At 42.5% G+C, this 18,660-nt stretch overlaps 1 protein-coding gene across 9 annotated transcripts in view; it reads left to right on the top strand.

The window, feature by feature from the left end:
• The window catches only part of HMBOX1 (homeobox containing 1), a 112,499-nt gene that overhangs the window by 62,083 nt on the left and 31,756 nt on the right, over nucleotides 1-18,660 (top strand). For all 9 annotated transcript variants that reach the window (XM_082305831.1, XM_082305825.1, XM_082305830.1 and 6 more), the window contains 3 exons: nucleotides 352-437; nucleotides 10,569-10,679; nucleotides 17,826-17,979. In XM_082305831.1, coding sequence (XP_082161957.1) covers nucleotides 352-437; nucleotides 10,569-10,679; nucleotides 17,826-17,979 — 351 coding nt within the window. The remainder of the gene's footprint in view (nucleotides 1-351; nucleotides 438-10,568; nucleotides 10,680-17,825; nucleotides 17,980-18,660) is intronic.

Raw genomic sequence — 18,660 nt, 5'->3', positions numbered from 1 at the left:
TATCCTTTATTTTTTATTTTTGTGCCTCATTTTTATGACTGAGGTTTTTATGCTGGTATGAGAGATTTATTCATCCCTGTGTAATGAAACTTTGTACATTCCATATGGTAGTGCTGCACCTCATATGAATTATATAGGACATGAGTCATCCATTCTCCTGCTAGGGTACTTTGATCAAACGTGACACTTGTTAAAAGAAGTGTCCACCGGTGAGGCACTTTGACTATTTTAATGCCTGCCTTCCCCACTCCTTGTCCCCTAAATAAAGGAAATAAAGCCATTTTGCATCTTCAAAGTGCGCTTTGGTCTGTCCGTCTTTTTGTGTGTTCTTTTGTTTTTTTGTTTTGGTAGGAGGGACAGCAGTGTGATAAAGGAGGAAATCAAAGCCTTCCTAGCCAATCGGAGAATTTCCCAAGCAGTTGTTGCACAGGTAACAGGTAAGAGCTCAGGGAGTCCTTTCTTCATTTTGGGAAGCTGTATCTAACTGCCTATCTGTGCACGGTGCAGATGTTGGAATATTGCTTGGCTTTCTGCATTGCAGTGCAGATCTGTCAGCTTAGTCATGATAATGTATGCCTTTGATTTAAGACCCATTGTCCCGCACATCATGGCACTTCCCCAGTGAATCACTTTTTCTTTTTTTCTTTTTTTTTTTTTGTGGCTTGTGCTAGCAGATTTTATTTTACAGCATTATAATAAGCCTGAAGTTCTTATCTTAAAATGAAAACGGTTTTCCTTAATTCTTAAATTGTTTGTTGAGTGCGGCAAAGAGATGCGTATCTGCATCTCTATGTATGGAGAGAGATAGATAATATGTATTTATATTATAAAATGTCTATCAGTAGTCAGGAGACACAGCTATAGCTGGTATCACTACATCCAGGAGTCAGATTGTGATAGTTTGAAGTTTTTCAATCACTTGCCTTTGAGTCACGATTAATGAAAATCAGATGTGAGGTTGAGGGGATGGCCATATTAGCTCGGATTTTACCTAGAACGAGAAGTAGTTCTCTTTTTGCCCTCTGTCCTGTGCCTTCTCTCTTTCGCATTCAGGACAAGCGAACAGACTGCAGTGATACCACGTCTTCCTTGGGTGTGTTTCCAGAGCTTTACCCAAAGAGTAACGAAGTCTTACTGCTCCTCCATGGGTGGGGTGCTGTAAGTTCTCCTTTACAAGCTCACATTGCTTGTCCGGAGCAGCATAGCTGGTAGCATATTTAGCATGAAGACTTGATGATAAAATACAGATAGCTCAATCCTGTGTTATAACATTTATTCATTTTTAAACCCAAGCTTGAATAAAGATCTTGAAATAGATCGTTTTTAAGGTTCCTTGATGACTAAGAATGCCAAACAAACAGGAGGGAAGTTGTTCTTTTATGATATTCCCAGTATTTGAAATGTCATAAGAACCCATCTGGCTGGGAGATCTGGGGTTGCAGAGATGCTAGCAGTTGAGGTGGGCAGGCAGAAATGGGTGCTTGAGCCATGGAGCCAGGAATTCCTTCCACATCTCCAACTCTTCTCTGTGATCTTGGGCAAAGTTACTTGTCCTTTCCTGGTTTCAATTTCATCTGTAAAATCGTGAGATTAACATTTTGTGTAACTCTAAGGAATGTTATTGGCCTTATCAGATGTTAGCACTAGTACTTCAAAAATTAAATGCTAAGTCTAGTTGCTTGAATTGTACCTGAACTCTGAAGTTACTGGGTCACTCCCCTACTTCTGTGCAGTCCTTGCCTGAATATAATCCTGGAATAACCCATCTCTGAATTAACCTCTGCATAACGCCCTTCACATCTACCAGCAAGTCAAACTAGCTTCCCCTTCAAGAGAAGCAGTGTAAGGAGGAAAAAATTGCAGAAAAAGAGTCTTTCCAAAACAAGCCAGCATTTTTTTTTTTTTTTGGTCAGTGGGACTATTGCATGCAGGGCTGTTGAATCAGAGTCACCACACCAAATTTAAGATAGAGCCTGTATCAGTGCAAGGAGCTGATCTAATTACCATTAGCTAGGTGTCTCGGTGCATCTCTTGACACCCCTGTAGGCAGACTGTAGGAAAGTCAAGACCAGTCTCTCCACACCTGATCATTTTGCTCCTTCCAACCTCAATCTACTCTCTTGGATTTCAGTTGTTAAAGTCATTAAGTTGGCATTTAACCTTTGGGAGCTTTCACTGTCTTTGCCAAGCTCTGCCTCCTGTGAGTAAACAGCACCATCCCCTTCGTGCTCGGTTGACTTTCACACCCATCCCACTCAACCCTCCTGCCTAACGTGGCGGGGGATCCAGAATGTGCTCTCTGCTGGTTTTGGCTGGGATAGAGTAAATTTTCTTCCTAGTAGCTAGTATGGGGCTACGTTTTGGATTTGTGCTGGAAACAGTGTGGATAACGCAGGGATGGTTTCGTGATTGCTGAGCAGCGCTTACACAGAGTCAAGGCCCCTTCTGCTTCTCAGCGAGTGGGCTGGGGGTGCACGAGGAGCTGGGAGGGGACACAGCCGGGACAGCTGACCCCAGCTGACCACAGGGCTGTCCCACACCATATGGCGTCGTGCTCAGCATATGGAGCTGCGGGAAGAAGGAAGGGGGGGGACTGTTGGAGCGATGGCGTTTGTCTTCCCAAGTAACCGTTATGTGTGCTGGAGCTCTGCTTTCCTGGGGATGGCTGAGCACCTGCCTGCCGATGGGAAGGAGGGAATGAATCCCTTGTTTTGCTGTGCTTGTGTGCACGGCTTTTGCTTTACCTATTAAACTGTCTTCATCTCAACCCACGAGTTTTCTCACTTTTACCCTTCCGATTCTCTCCCCCATCCCACCGGGGGCCAGTGAGCGAGCGGCTGGGTGGGGCTGAGTTGCCGGCTGCAGTTAAACCATGAGAGTCCTTTTTGGCGCCCCAGTTGGGATGGGGGAGAGAATTGGGGGGGGAAGTAAAACCCGTGAGTTGAAATAAAGACAGTTTAATTAATAGGACAGTAGAGGAAGAGGAAATAATAACAACAACAACAACATATACAAAACAAGTGATGCACAATGCAACCGCTCACCAGCCACTGACCGATGCCCAGCCTGTCCCCGAGCAGCGATCGCTGCCCCCCAGCCAGCTCCCCCTGGTTTCTATACTGGGCATGATGCCCTATGGTATGGAATGGCCCTTGGGCCAGCCTGGGTCAGCCCCCCTGGCTGTGCCCCCTCCCAGCTCCTTGTGCACCGGGCAGAGCACGGGAAGATGAAAAGTCCTTGACTGGTGTAGCAACAACTAAAACACCAGTGCGTTATCAACATTATTCTCATCCTAAACCCAAAACACAGCACTATACAGCTACCAGGAAGAAAATTAACTCTATCCCAGCCAAACCCAGACACTCACACAGTGATCAGAGAGCATATTACTGATGTCTCTTTCGAGCCTGTCAGTGGGACAGAACGAAGACTGAACTAATGGCACTGTGTTGTTATCTTGTTTTCAAGCCAAATCAATGGGAAACCAGGTAGATCTAAAGGTTAAATGGCTACGTCCTTTTGCAGCTGACCCAGTAGTGTTTCCATGGACCTTTCAAATAAGAAAAGAAAGTGATATTTTGCACGTGATGCAGTTTCTCAGGCAGAGACAGCCCCAAGGCTTGCGCTGCCCTGCGACGCACCAGTCTCTTCCTCCCGCTGCCCTTTGCAGTTGAACTGTGTCATCCTCCGTAGGCTTGGTGGGAAGGTCTACGGGAGCCAACTCATTTTAAATATAACCCATAGCCTTGTGTAAGCAGATGCATAGTACTTACGTGCCACTATTAAGTACATAGTTATGGCTTATCTGAAAGAAATAGTAAATCTCAAAGAGATGTTTGAAGGGACCAGATTAAAGCGTGTGTGCTCAGCACTACCGAGAGAAACGTCAGCTTCCTTTCAAAAGCACCGTACGGTGAAGAGTGACTGAAAATAGCTCGGGACAGAGAGCCGGAGCAGAAAGCACGCGTCCCAGGGCTCTCACTTCCAGAGTTGTCTTAGGCCTGATGAGTGCTAGTTGACTTGTGTATTCTTCAGATGTATCCAACATCCCTTCCCATTCAGCTGTGAAACAGGCTCCCAAGGAAGGTCTGGAAACCACTTTTGGTTCATTAAAAAAGCAGTTTGTATAGACAGAGGTACTGCTTTGCAGAATATATGATCCCAAATGGTATCATCTCAGTGTTTACAGGCTTAGTCTTACTGGTAAAGCTGTTCTGTAAATCATTCAGTAAACAAGAGGGAAAATAGAGAAATGAAATGTAAAGAGTGGTCAGTAACAGATAGCATAGGGGAGGGCTGTGAGAGTGAAGTGATTCCTTTTCAGAGTACTGTTCAGCCTCCAGTGATCCGTGTTTCTTGGTCCTCTTTATTATATTGCACATCGAGGTGGAGCCCTGTTCCGGCCAACAAAGAGGCTGTGAAAGAGCGCGAAAGGGGGCAATTCTGCCAGAGCAGATCAGCAGCCCAGAGAGGCTGGTGTGCTTGCAGCCTCCGCCGCCGTTTGTTGGAATACAAACATAGCAAGCAGTTTCCGAGGGCCGCAGCGCAGATATTGGGCATATTTGACTTGCCCATCCACTGGCTGCCACCCTGCATCAGCTGGAAGTCATTTGTTTAGCACTTGAAATAAATGCAGAGTAGCGTGGCCTCAGCTTTTCGCGTTCGTCTCTTCTGCCCCGGGAAGAGAGGCAAGAAAGAAATGAAATGAAAAATTTATGGCTGGCTCTGTCCAGAAGGAGAGTTGTTTGGCTTGGCTACCCATGCTGTCAACTTTCTCCTTTCAATCTCTACCAATTTCTTTACTTCTCTAAAAAATGGTGTGTGTGTAATGGGAGGGGAGAATGGCACAGAGAGGGGAAAGGAGTAATAGTGCATCTCAACAGAGTGATATTAGACCTTTAGCTGGGAACCTAAAACTTTCCTTCCTTTTCTTAATTACAGCTGGATTTGAAGTTGGCCAAATTGGACGCATAAGTGATGAACTTTAGCTAAACCAATGTATTTGCATGTCTTCAAATTGCGGGTCTTGGATTACCTCACCAGAGAGCGTAGTGTTTCCCCTGTGCCTATGATGGTATTTGGCCCCATCCTGTATCTTGTCATGTTCTCTCCTTGGTGCCAGAACCTCTACCGCAACTTCTGCCCCCTAAAACTTCCATTTTACCTTAATTTGCTAATTCTTCAAGCCATTCGGGCTTTCATTCAGCAATATCTTTCTCGTTTTTCCCATCTTAATTCTAATATTGCAGTGCACTTACAGGATACGCATTCCGACGTCAGCCACAGTTCTACAGAGCACGCCGAGCAGCCTCGCAGTTACAGACTGCAACAGTAAACGGCTTTTCCTTTGGTTTTTCGTGTGCTGCAGCGCAAGGGGATGGGAAGTGCTGGAGAGGGAGGGATACGTGAGAGAGAACCACGGAGCTGAAGGTTAAAGTCAGCTGTTGCAGTAGAACAATTTTTTAGGCTCTCTTAGTCTTTATAAAATTACCAGAAACTTTAAAAGTCATTTAGATAATGAATCTGACAGGGAAAATTAAACCTGGAAGATGTTCTACAGGGCTGACTTGTGTACTGAGAGAAGAGGGCAGACTGGAAAATAGTAAGAGGGTATTAAATGGTGACTTGGAAATAAAGGAATGATTGATAAGACGCAAAAACCTAGCATAACACTTATTAGTGCTGGTCCTAAATACAGGAGCTGCTTTTTATAGAAACTTTTTTAATGGTGTCTGTAATAAGATAAACAAGAAGCACTTGGGTTGGGCTCTGTATAAATAATCTCCTACTGATAAGAAAAATGACAGTATAAACAGGAGCTAATAATAGTTCCTGCTGAATTTCCTATCTTGTTACTTGAAGCTCCTTTTAACATAGCTGCAGCTTACTCCAGGGTAGGTATTTAGCCCTACGTGTGGCAGGTGAGATGCCAAATTTTTATCAACAGTAATTTGAAGTCGTGTGCTGCAATTTGCTTTAATTGCCACCAGAATTGTGTCTGGGTACCAAGTAAGTTATGGTCAGCAGGCAAAGGATAAAGAGATAAATGTAAACTTATTAAGAGATGCTGTCTCTTAGCTTCCAAGTGTAGATGGAGGGCAGGGGAAATGTTTTTGGAAACCAACATCTTTCTGTTAGGTACTACAGTAGAGGAGAGAGGGAGGAGTACACATAGATGAGCCCTTTGCAGCCAGGCTAAATGCTTTGATGGATGATGATGCCTCTGCGAGGTTTGGAAATATTACCTTTTCCATTTTTTACACATAGGGAGTGAAGGAACAAAAAAACCCCTTACTTTCCTGGGGTCACAGTGGAAGCAGTCTGTGGCAGAGCAGGAATTTGAGTTCAGATTTCTCAATTCTTAAGCTAGTACCGTAAAAACTAAACCACCATTAAAAAAAATCAGCAACAATAAAAAGCAGAGGTCATTTTTTTTTTTTTTAAATACATAACACACAGAGCTTTCCAGTGTGCAGTTCTGCTAACCTTCTCAGTTATTCTGCTTGTACAAGTCAGCCCTGTCCTACTGTCTCTGTCTCAATTGATAGGAGATCTTCAGGACTTAGCTTTGTGTTATGCTAAACACACACAGCAGCTAGTGCGGTGGAGGGCAGCCTTGAAGCACTGCCATGATATCAATAAAATCCCTTAAGGTTTGGAACCTGCACACAGGCTTGCTGAGCAAATGCAAATACAAACAAAATGAGACTTAACTAGTTGCATTGTGAAGAGAATTCCGAAAATTACTGAATTACTGATCATCTGAAATGGCAAGAAACTGGATTTTGAAAAACATTTTTCTTCCCCCCCCCCTTTTTTTTTACACTCACGACAACACAGGGAAAGATTTGTTTTTCTATGATTTTGATCTTTGCAAGTTTTCTGTAAACAAGCTTTGCTAATCTCTTAAATTGATAGATGTCCTTCGCAAGCACGTATTATATGAATCTAGGACTTTGCTTACAAACTGAAGAATTAAAACAGTCAGTTACTTTCTTCTCCAAATCTGATGTATTCCAGGTGCTTCTAAAAATCTCTCCTGAAAGAAACATTAAAGAAATGCAAAGTAGAGTCGCTGAACAAATCTGTCTGTGAAGGTGAAAGCCAGTTACCAAAGACTTGATGAATAGCAGTTTTGCGGGTTAGGAGCGGATTTGTTCTGCAGATACCAGTTGCCTTCTCTTGATGATGTATTTTGCCGTTTCTTTTATGTATTTGAAAGGGAAACTTTTTCCCCGAATAGTTTTATGTAGGAGAGAGTGGGGCTGGCCAGAAGAGCACGCATGTACTGTCGTCTCCATTTTGGTTATAATTAGGAACTGTAACCTGCTACGGGAAGGAGTGACAAGAAGTCAACATTTGAATTGCTACAATCCTTTGTGATTGCCACTTCTTTCTTCAGTATTTTCTCTGAGAAAACTAGTTGTGCTCATTACAATGTGTTCGTGTCCCTGCCGATGCGGAGCCCCGAGGATGGCAGTCTTCCTTGAGGTCCGTGGTTCAGTTTGAGAGTGAATTTCCTCAAGACAGCTGGATTTTCAGTACTCCAGAGAACTTATTTCATTAATCTGCTTCTGGCAGCAGGATGATTTCTTTTTTCCTGCCACTGCAATTTCCTAAAGTAGAGTGATTACAGACGATGTGACAGGATGGTACTGGTGGTAGTACTAGTCATTGTCCCTATGAGTCAACTGTATAAAACCCACTTGAGATGCAAGAAACTCTGATGTGACAATTATTTTTATTTTTTTTTAATTGAAAGGGGTGAAGGATGGGTTTGTGATTAAGACACTGTACTGGGATCTGGATGGTCCTAGATCAGTTCTTCTGCTATGGACTTTGGACATGACCTTGAATCAGTCAAGCTGTTAAAATATACAGTTTTGGGGCCTCTAAACTGAGCTGATGTACAGATGAAAGATATTTTATATCTTAAAAACAAAAAGCGGAGGAGTGGTATAGGTAGAGGAAACCTTTAAGAAGCTCAGCTGTCACCACAGATCTCTGAAACAAGGAAAGAGAATAATAAAAACCAGAAAAGAATGATAGGAAATGGGACTTAAATGTTTTTCTAAAGGTCATCTGCTAAATTCCTATGACCATAAACAAGATCAGCTGCCTAAGCTGTACCTGACACATTATCTGGGTTTGCGGCAGGGCTATAGAAGTTTGCTAGCCAAAGAGCAAAATAGGTATGGGCTTTTTGCTAATGCAAAAAATGCTACGGACTGCAGCACTATTCATGAGCTACTGTAGTCAAATAATAACGTACTGAGAATTTGTAGTGCATTCGTTGGATCCGTCCATCTCAAGGTCCTTTACAAAGCTCCATTTTGCAGAAGTGACGTTATAAACTGTGAGGACTCGCAATGAGTCAAACGTGGACATGGCAATACACAGCTTGAATCTTTTGGCTCCTGCTCCTTTGCTTTGTCTCGAGCACATTGTCTGAAGTGGCTAACATCTGTACCACTTTACGACTGTATCAGGCAGCCTCTTGAGCAGAATTTGGATTTTCCACTATACGACTCTTGTTGAAGATACTTAATCTCTATTTATAATTTTTATCTAATAATGCTTTGCATTTGTATCTTGCATTGTTTTCCAAACACTCAACAAACACTAATTCACTGCAATAAGTGTAAGTGGACTGTAGTAAACAAGTAAATTAATGGTGCTGTTATCCATTGATTAATAGGAGCCGTGCAGCCAAAAGCAGTGAGACACAAACATTTGTGTCCCACAGCACTGTGTTAAAGAAATGGCTTTTATAAATCATAATAGTAGGTGAAGAGCTGCAAATTTTCAAAGCTTGGTCTTTTTATTGGCAATCATGCATCTAGATTGCATGATTTCAACTAGACTGAAGCTTTGTTTTGGGCTGGAGAGTTTTATCAACTTATATTGACTTCTTTTGGCATTAACTTGTATGCTTCCACAGTCACTTGATGTAAACTTGGCAGAATCTGAGGCTTGTGTTTGGTTGAATAATTCCACTTCCCTAGTAGTATAAACAAAATTATATATCCCAGTGTGGGCCCTGGGGGTAGTCAGCTCATGACTGTCCCAGCTGTTTCTGAACTCTTTCAGTTGTGGGGCAAAGTCTCTGGGAACGGGTGCTGAGAAGATCGATAAATATGCGGGAAACAAAACCAAACCAGGGTACGTTTTGGGGGCAGACCTCTGCTGAATAGCAGTAAGCTGCTGTACTCGAAACAAAACACACCTATCCCTTTTCCCCAGGACAATTAAAACTTCATAGGCTCCGGAATTCTGTGTAAAGAAGAACAGTTAAGAGACCCTGTGATTTTAGAAATCTGGTTGGAGTAAACCCACCTGAATATGACACCTGAGAGTCAAGCTTAATCATTCTAAAGTTAGCTAGTTTCTGTGTTCAATGTGAAAAAAGCATAGTAAAAAAAATGTCTATTAGAAGTGGTAAAACTACAGGGGGTTGTTTTTCATGAGTTAAATATGATTATGAAGTCTTATAAAACCTTGGCGCATCTCAAGAGGGGAGAGGTAGTTTTGTTTCCGTGTGAAAACCGGCCTTCTACCTGCCTCGGCGTTCTCACCACGCAGCTGGCGGCACAGGTGGTGTTCAGCAGTATATCCTTACTTGGAGGACCTCCTAAAACTTTAATTCTCAAGAGAGTTTAGATGTTGTTAACCCTTTCCGATAGCTGAAGAGCCTTGTGGAAACCAGAGGGCATCCTCCTACCTGAAGTACTTCTGCAGTTATTCAGCAAACTATATATTTTTTGATATTTTCAGATGAACCTGCAGGTGTACTTCTAGTGCACTTTTAAACCTTTATTTGGTTCCTCTCCTTCTAATCCCTTCTTTTCCCTTTCTGCATTGGTCCTTCATCCAGTGTCATGCTTTGGAAATAACTGAATTAACTTCTCGAGTTTTTTTGCCTTTTACTGTTTTCGTAGAAGTCTTGCTTTAAATCCTCTGGAACTTTTTGTCCCTAATCTTGCCTGGATGCCTAGAGCTTGAATCCTGCTCTGCTGACAGACAGCTGCCCTTTCTGGTTTGTTTTCTGGCTGTTGTTCTGGCTGCTGATAGTTGGCTTGCTCCGTTTCTGGGCTGATTTGATCTATATCACATCAACTGTTTCTATATTTATCTCCCTTCTTATTCAAGCATTGAATGATAATGATCTCCTAACTATCATTATTTATATATAATAGTGGGTAAGGGACTTGTTCCCATTTCACAGATGAAGAAATATAAGAATCGGGGAAGTTGTGGGCAGTTCAAGTAAGTGGTAGGGTTGGCTTTGTTTGGTTCGTACCCTCTTTGCTTGTAGGCTGATGGTGCTGATGCCAGGGTGCACCTTGAGTAAGGCTGAAAATAACAACAGGGAGAAGTTGAAGCAGTTAGGGAAGGGCTGGGGAAGCTTGAACTCTCTGCTTTTTCTGTGATTGAAACATTATGAGTTCCTGGGCTTTGTAAGACAACCCCTTTTATCGGTATATAAACCACATTAAAATGTTTTTAAAAGAACAAGTTTTCTCTTCCTCTTTCTCTCCTTTTGTTTGTTTTGTTCTGGTTTTTTACAGGTATCAGTCAGAGCCGGATCTCCCATTGGCTGTTGCAGCAGGGGTCGGACCTGAGTGAACAAAAGAAAAGGGCATTTTACAGATGGTACCAGCTTGAGAAGACAAATCCTGGTAAACAAATACAGCCTAAACATCTCCTGCTGTTTTAGTTATGGAAAAGAAGCCTTTTGTCGTTGGTTTTTGTTATCGCTGCTCATTCACTTCTTCGTCTGGTGTACTGAAGAGGTATTCCCTCTGACCAGTTTACTTTTTAGGAGGGTAGGAACAAATCTGTGCTTTGCTTTGCAGCAAATGATCCAGAGCTGACTGCTCCATAGCTGTCTGTCCGGCTCCTCGGTCACGGTTACGCGCCCTGTCCCCTCATCGCTAGCTAACTCTGGGAATCGGAAGCAGTCAGTGAAGCTGTAGTCAGCTAACATGAAATGTATGCTAAGGCTCTTAAGAACGAACAAATAGAAAACATTAATAATGGCTGCATAATATAAAGTTGCAGCAAAAAACCCCACATTTTGGCAGAGAGGAACTGTGGGGTGACTTCAGAGGGTTTTGGGTTGGATCTCAAGCTCATGGATGGGATGTTGATAGTTACAGTGATACGTTAGAGATGTGTCTCTCAAATCCACCTGCTTCTCCAAATCTCCAAATAGATCTTAAATATAAAAAGAGAAATGAAGCTCCTCATTGTCTTTAACTAACCAGCAATCTTCAAAATCACAGTTGAATTAATTTCCTTGCATTGTTCTTCTCCATAGATTTTGTTTGACCACAGTTCTTATTTTTCCCTTTAGTGGTTTTATTGTAAAGATCAAAATATTTACATTTAATTTCCTTTAAACAATGGCATGATTAAATTAACTGTGTAATTGTTTTAAGGAATTTAAGACTCAGGCTCTCTAATGTGAACTTGGCTTCAATATCTAGAATTCTATTAAGAAAAATTCCAGTGAAAACAAATCCTCAAAACTTCTGCTCTGTGTGTAAGCTGAAAATCAGGAGGCTCCAGCTGTCGGCTGGCCTGAGAATGCTTTAGCTTAAAGTTGGGTGGGTTCAAAGCCACAGCCGAGCCTGTCCTGTCTGGTAAGCATCTAGGAAATTGGTTTAAAGAATGAAAGTGCCCAGGGTTGTGAGGTGCTGACAAGCTGCAGGGATGACTGAGATGATTTTGCAGTGGCTGGAATTGCGATAGTAAGGATCAGCAAAGTTACTGGATACAGCCGTCCAGGATCAGCTGCTTTGAAAGCCTCAGGTTGTGCCCTGTGAGGTAACTCTCAGCCATCTCCCTTTGATGGAAGGTATTGCCTCCAAACCAGTGGACAGAACTAGAGGTTTTTTGGAAGGTGTATTTTGGGAAAAAAACCAGAAGTCCCCTCCTAATGATGAAAACTGTTGTGTGGATCTTCCCTGTAGCCTTGCATCTTCTCTTTCCAATATCGTTTGGAGCTGTTTAAGAAGTAGCATTCTGTGCTGGCATAAGAGAAGCCTTGTCAAACTTCGCACTAAAACCTTTGCTTCTTCCTCTTAACCGTCTTTCTTTCCCCTTATTCGCAAGCTCACATCTTGTTTGTCCTTTCGCTCTTGAGAAGTGTCTAAGGAAGGAAGACGAGCAACGCTGAAGGTTACGGCTTAAATTGAAATGAATTGACGTTAACCTCTACTTTTCTGACGCGCTGTCTCGCTGAGGTCTTGTTCGTTTTTCTTTATACACACATGGAAAAATTTCTTGAAGAGTGGTTGTTCAAGTTTAACCTTTTTTCAAATAAGAGATCTTATACAGCATTTTTAAGTAGTGTAAAAGGCAAAATGGCTCCTCTGTCTATGCCAAGGGACTATTTGGATGCACTTAATTTCCCTTTACAACCAAATAAAGTTTGGTTTCATTTTAGAGGCTGAGGTAAAGGGAGGAACCCTCAGTTTTCCTGTAGCTGTTGGAAAAGGCTACTTGAGGAAAACGCTTGTGTTGTTTATCATAGGATAATCCACTGCTTTGAGTTAGTGCCATCTACTATAGTGCAGGTCAGACTGGCTAGCTAAGAGATAATTAACATGCATGTGTGCAAGTGTATGCAGGGTATTAAGGAAGGTACCAACCTCGTCCAAAGCATCCTGGATTTAAATTACTTCTATAAAACCAATTTGGAGCCTAAGTTTTGGATACTACTTAGAGTATCCTGTGATTAGTAGACTCGACTAGCCATTCTGCTGCCTTCTCTAGAGTCAGAAAACGAGGAAATCAGTAGAGCCTCCTGCCGTGTTCACAAAGAAGCGACGTCGTCACTGCCCTCTCTGTAGAGTGTAAAAGATTGTCCTCCTTTGAAGAAACTTAAGAGATCTGGTGTGTGTTTTTTCTATTCGTTCTCTTAGTAGGAAGTGACATTTGGCTTTCTATTCTCATATATCCCATCTTTTCCAGTTCAAGCTGCTGGGAATAAAATCTCAGTCCTCCTTTGAGTGATAGAGTTGGGTCTCTCTGTGCAGAAGCACCTACGTGTTTGAGTTATCAATGGGCAAAGTGAGGTCGCTGGGAGCTTTTAGTTCTCCCATTTCTTTAAAATTTTGGAGAATTGGATGTTCAGAGTAAGTCCATTTTCTGACTGAGTTTGTTTGTGTAGTAACGGAAAGAAAACTGTCGCTTAGAACTGAAACAGTTTTGAAGCACTAGGACACCAGATACAATCACTTTATGAACTGTAAAGAAAGAATAGTTGTTTTGTGAGGACTGGAGATCACTTGGCAGACCTGTAGCCTTTCCTTGGCTCTGCCCATTTTTCTGTATGACTCTTAGCAAATGATTTCACCTTTGCACCTCACTTTCCCGTCTCCTGGATAAAGATGAGACCATTTTCCTGTGTATGACTTGCCTGCTTTGCCTGTAAGTCCTCACAGCTGGGACTGTCTTTTACTACACCCAGCCAGGAGTTTCTAATAATATAGGGGACAAAAGATGACTTATAAATACATCAGAAGAGATTTTATTTTTCATTTTTCAAATGTACAATGGTGCTATATAACACTTTAAATCATCCACAAGCAGTCCTGCATCTGCTAACCAAAGAACTTCTTGTTGTGGAGCCTTAGGGCAGTTTTGAGACGTTGCTGCTGTTGAGACGTTGCTAGGTGTTGCTCCTATACAGAAGAGACTCAGCAATTCCATCACGTTCGTTATTTGCCAGCTTGCTTTGGCCTCTTGAATATGCTGTTTGTTGTTCCCTTGGTTTTGATTGCTTATTTGCATGGGTGCTTTCTATATTTCTCCTATCTTTGGTGGTGGTGGTCAGGCAACAGCAGACCGGAACATTGCAAAAGAAACTTAAGTCTCATGGATCGGAAAAAAACCTCCCACTTTTCCTACTGTATGCAATAATCTTGCTCAAAAATTTCTTGATCAACGTTGTCCTGGTAGGAGTGATGTCGGAGTTAATAACAATGCTGCGAATCCCAGCGTACCAGCGACTGTAAAGTTTTCTGGGAAGAGTTGCCGGTTAGGGTGAAAGGCAATTTTTTGTTGAAGGGAAGAAGTCAGTGCTAAATGCTAGTGTTTGAAGGGTCTTTAATCCAATTAATAGGGATGCTTTTCATTTAGATCGCGCTTTTTTTGGACAGGCACCACATCTCTTGTGTTTTGTAGAGGACTGAGAGCATTTTGGCAGTAGATAAATAGTATATGTTTCAGGAGCCAGTATATGAGTGCATAGAGTCCTATAATGTACTGATGATTTTTTTCAGAGCCCATGGGTATTAAATAAATAAATCTTTCTTTTTACATTGGTAGTTGTTAGCCTAATTAGTTTGGCTGGCACTGGGTCTTGGGCAATGTGGAAAGTTTGTTATGGAGTAACTTCAGCATGTCTTTTGCCTGTGTGTACCGCAAACTGAAGCTGCCACCTAGAAATGATGTGTTGAAGTTACAGATGGATACAGGCTGCTTCCATTTAGGCTGGATATTTATTTCTGCCAGTCTTCTGTAATAGGAAAGCAGCTGTGGTCACCTTGGAGAAAACCATGTGCTCTTCCTCCTTGAACAAAAGGGAACAAGAAAGGTAGTTATTATCAAGTTGTAGCGTCTCTTGTGTTATTCCCATAGCAGTTCTTGTTAGCTATAAAACCAAAGCCTACAAAAAAAAAAAAATCAGGGGCTGGATATCCCACGAGATTTGCACTGGAAATGTATTGTTGGTGATTTACTGTTTTACAGAGCTGCAGAGAAAATAGTCCCTGATCCTTTCCATCCCAGCCATGAGCTCTGTAGGGAACCTTTTGCTGTGCAGGCTGCTGATTCAAATCTAGCCTGGCTCAGTCGTAACGGGAAGGTGTTTATCATGTGATCTCAGGTCAGTCTGGCTAAAAATACAGTGTGACATCTGTTCTTATCAGTATAATAGATGATAGGTACTTGCTGCAAAGGCTTGCTAGTGGTTTTTGGGAGCTGGGAGATGGCCCGAGGCTTGCTCCAGCCATTCTGCGCATCGCCCCTGTGCGGCAGGGCCTCTCTGAGACGTGTGATGTGGATCAGCAATTGCATGTGACGCTTTTAAGAGCCACCCTCTTTCTTCAGGATGGTGCCTGGGATGTGCTGAGAGAAGGCAGGCCTTTGCCATGAGGGATTTTGAGTACAGAGATGGAGCTGCAGTCCAGTTGGAGAGCACCGCTCTTGCCTCCTCTCCCCAAAACCCACCTGCAGCATTCCCAAAGTCATACCCCCATTTGAGAAAATACTGGCTTGCACAAAGAAAATTCTGTGTTGTTGCAAAAGGTACTCGGCACTGGCAGGTAGTGAGAGATGTCGCTTTTCATTTTTCTCTGCGAAGGGAGTTCTTCCCAGACGGTTCACCTCTATACCCCTTACAGATGTCTTGCTTTTTGATGCATATACTAAGATGAAAACCTCATAGTGCATTTGCTCCACTCATTCTGCTCAAGAGAGAAGTTTCACTTCTTTTTAAAAGCTGTTTGAGGGGTTTGTAGAAAGAATCTGACCTAGTAACTAGGATGTAACTTATTAAGTTGTAAAGAAGCGGAGCTGGGTGACAAGATTGCAATGAAGTGCTGCAACAGCAGAACGAACGGGATCCCCAAGTGCTCTCCTAATTGAGGGGGATGAAGAAAAGCTCCACGGTTACCTTATCAAATGTGGCGGCAGTGCGTACGTCCCCCACTTTTGCCCCTCGTACATCCAAGCACGTTTTGGGCCTCTGTGTGCATTCAGGTGCTTCCATCTTTCCGTGTGAGCAAAACCAGTGGTGGGTACTTGCTTGTAATTCTCAGCGTACTTCTCTCTTATCTGCTGCTGATATTGATGTTACCCCATAGAAATGAGAACTAGGGAAATTCATCTAGCAAGGCTACTAAAACAAAAAAAGCATCTTATATTCAGTAAGTGAACATATCAGTAGCAGGAGCAAATTTATGCTTGAAATGCAGATTTTTTTCCAACCTTTGTCTGAAAAATCTCGGGCAAATTTAATGCAAGTACTCTGCGTCTCTTACCTTGATATTAGGCATCACTGATATTCCTGTACTCTCCCAGTGAAATGAAATCCTCAGGTAGGGAAAGTATATTGCTAAGACAGTGCAGGAAAAGCTAATTTCTTGTCCTGTTCTCCCCTGCCTCTTTATAAATTTTATTTTTTAAGTTTTTTGGTTGTTTGGTTTTTTTTTTTTAGTTTTTGAAGTGCATTTAAAGCCTAGCAACTTGATACTGGCCCAGACCCCTAAACTGTGCAAGTACTAGAAAGAGTAGATAAGGAACTTTCCTTGAAATGGCTTCCCAGTAAATTGACAATATAGGAAATATTTCATGTGTCAATAAAAGTGAGTAATCTGTGTAGGCTCATTAGCTGGGAATTTGTAAGGGCCACCGTCCGTTGCGCGTGCAAGGCAGAGATTGTGGGCTTCGCTTCCCATAGACTTCTCCTGGGTAAAATTTTTTAATTATTTTGGGCTTCACTGCCTGACACAGACACAAGCCCCTGGCAGTAAGGAAAATACTCGTTGTGCATTTCTGGAAAGGAACACAGCCAAATGCATGAACAGCTAATTTCTTCCTTTTCAACTGTAGGAATTTGTTTATTGGTTAAAACTCTTAAGTTCCCTTAACCCTTTTACTCTGTTTTAAATTAAACAAGTAGTGTTGTTTCACTAACACGGTATGTTTTTATGATTAAATCCTAACCATTCTGAGCAAGTCTGTGTACCCAGAGGGATTTGCTGTCTCAGCCCTGCCTTTACGTGGGCACAATACTGTATTCCTCCTGTGAGCAGAGCTGCCTGCTTCTCTTGGATCTCTCCAGGCTGGTTCAGTGCATGAATTCCAGTTGAGCTCAGTATGCATATGGGATATAGGTGGTGATTTATATTTTCAGATGACTGGTTTTTTTTATTTTTTGCACACAAGAACAGCTATTTCTTCCCTCCAGGGGAAGTCACTGAGCACAAAGCAGTCTGTCAGAACATACCCTGTTTTACCTACTAATGTCCTATACCAGGTTCCCCTCCTCACCAAGGGATATATGAAAGATTGGTCTCCCAGTGTGTCTTGATTTATCTTCATTTATTAACTGAGGGGCTGTTGTGGAAAGAATTAGGGGTAAGTTTCCAAGGGCCTTTCCTGAGGGCATTGGGCCAAGTCCTGTCTCTTGCTTGATGCTTTCCAGCTCAGGCTTCTTGAAAGGAGGAATATATCCATAGAAGGGGGACAGAAGAGGAAAGGTGTGATGTTAATCTGCTTTCAGTGACTTCTCCAGGCAACCTGGCACTCAGGAGCCTGTGTTTGCACAGGTCACAGGGTGTGTTTCTATCGGTGGAGCTATTTCAAGTGTTTACTCAGCTCTTCGGATATATTGAAATACCTTTGGTATAAATTTACATTTTGCTTCCTGCGACTGTTGTACAATTAAATAGAAACCTGCTATTTCCCATTTCATGGCGGAAGAGGTAGCAGCGCAACCTAAATAAATCCCTCACCCTTTCTGTAAGACACTTTTCCTCTTGATGAAGACAGGACAGCTTTTCCTAAGTGGCTCTCAGCTCAGTTATGTCTCCCTTAGATTTCCGTGCTCACCTGATAGCTCTCTGGCTTGGAGGTTGGGGATGGGAACTCTAGCTGGCTTTGTGTATCTTTAAGGTGTCTTTGTTTGATAATGCTTTACTTTTTTAGTTCGAATGGTTTCATCATCTGTCTTGTCTTTTTTTCACGAGCAGGAGTGAGAAAATGGGCATGATTTTTAATCCACTAGGAAACACAGTATTTATTATCCTTAGGGGCTACGTTAAGCATGAGACCCGCTCCTATCCCAATAGAAGAGCCAGAATGGAGACAGACGCCTCCCCCAGTCACAGCTACCTCTGGGACCTTCAGACTACGGCGAGGCAGTCGGTTCACATGGAGAAAGGAGTGCCTGGCTGTTATGGAAAGGTATGTCAGTTGGGGGTTACGGAGATGGGCATTTTAAAGCCAATACAAGTATCCTTTTTCCTGCTCTGGTGAACACCAGCTTCGTTTTCATGGATGTGTTTTAGCATCACGCAAGCCAATAACAGTGTAATCATTTGAATCTAGACGGTAGAGTAGGACAAGCTATTTCACCCCTTCTGTTGTTTGAAAAAATGTTATACTGCTTTGGACAATATCTCATTTTTTGTAGCCCCTAAGACATCTTGTCCTTAGCTACGTCTGAGAGTGCTCAGCTCTTCCTTTGCTTTTGCAGAAACCTTTCCCTCTAGCCTAATCCAAGCTCTGTCTTGGTGGGGGTCTGCACACTCTTTATATTTCTCTTTTCCCAATTTACTGATTTGTCCTCATAACGTATCATGTTATTTTATAGTAGATACTGGCATTTCGGCAGCACTGTAATTGTTCAGGATGCAGAACTTTGCCTAACAAGCAGTAGATTCCTTGTCCAAAAAGGCTCTTACAACCCTTTTACATGAGCTGGGAACAGTACAGAGCAAAGTGGATCTTTCAAATACATATGCAGAGTGGCAGGTGATCATTAGAGCTCCCAGCTCTTCAGTCCTGCAGAGACGAAGCACTCTCTGAGCCTGGTCTCCTGGCTGCCTATGCGCTTTGCCTTTCCCTCTGCTTACGGTAATGTCT

This window comes from Platalea leucorodia, assembly GCF_965183815.1.
Source record: "Platalea leucorodia genome assembly, chromosome: 3".
NCBI classification, from domain to species: Eukaryota; Metazoa; Chordata; class Aves; order Pelecaniformes; family Threskiornithidae; genus Platalea; species Platalea leucorodia.
Note: the sequence above shows the minus strand (reverse complement) of the source record. Positions and strands in the feature narration are given on the sequence as shown.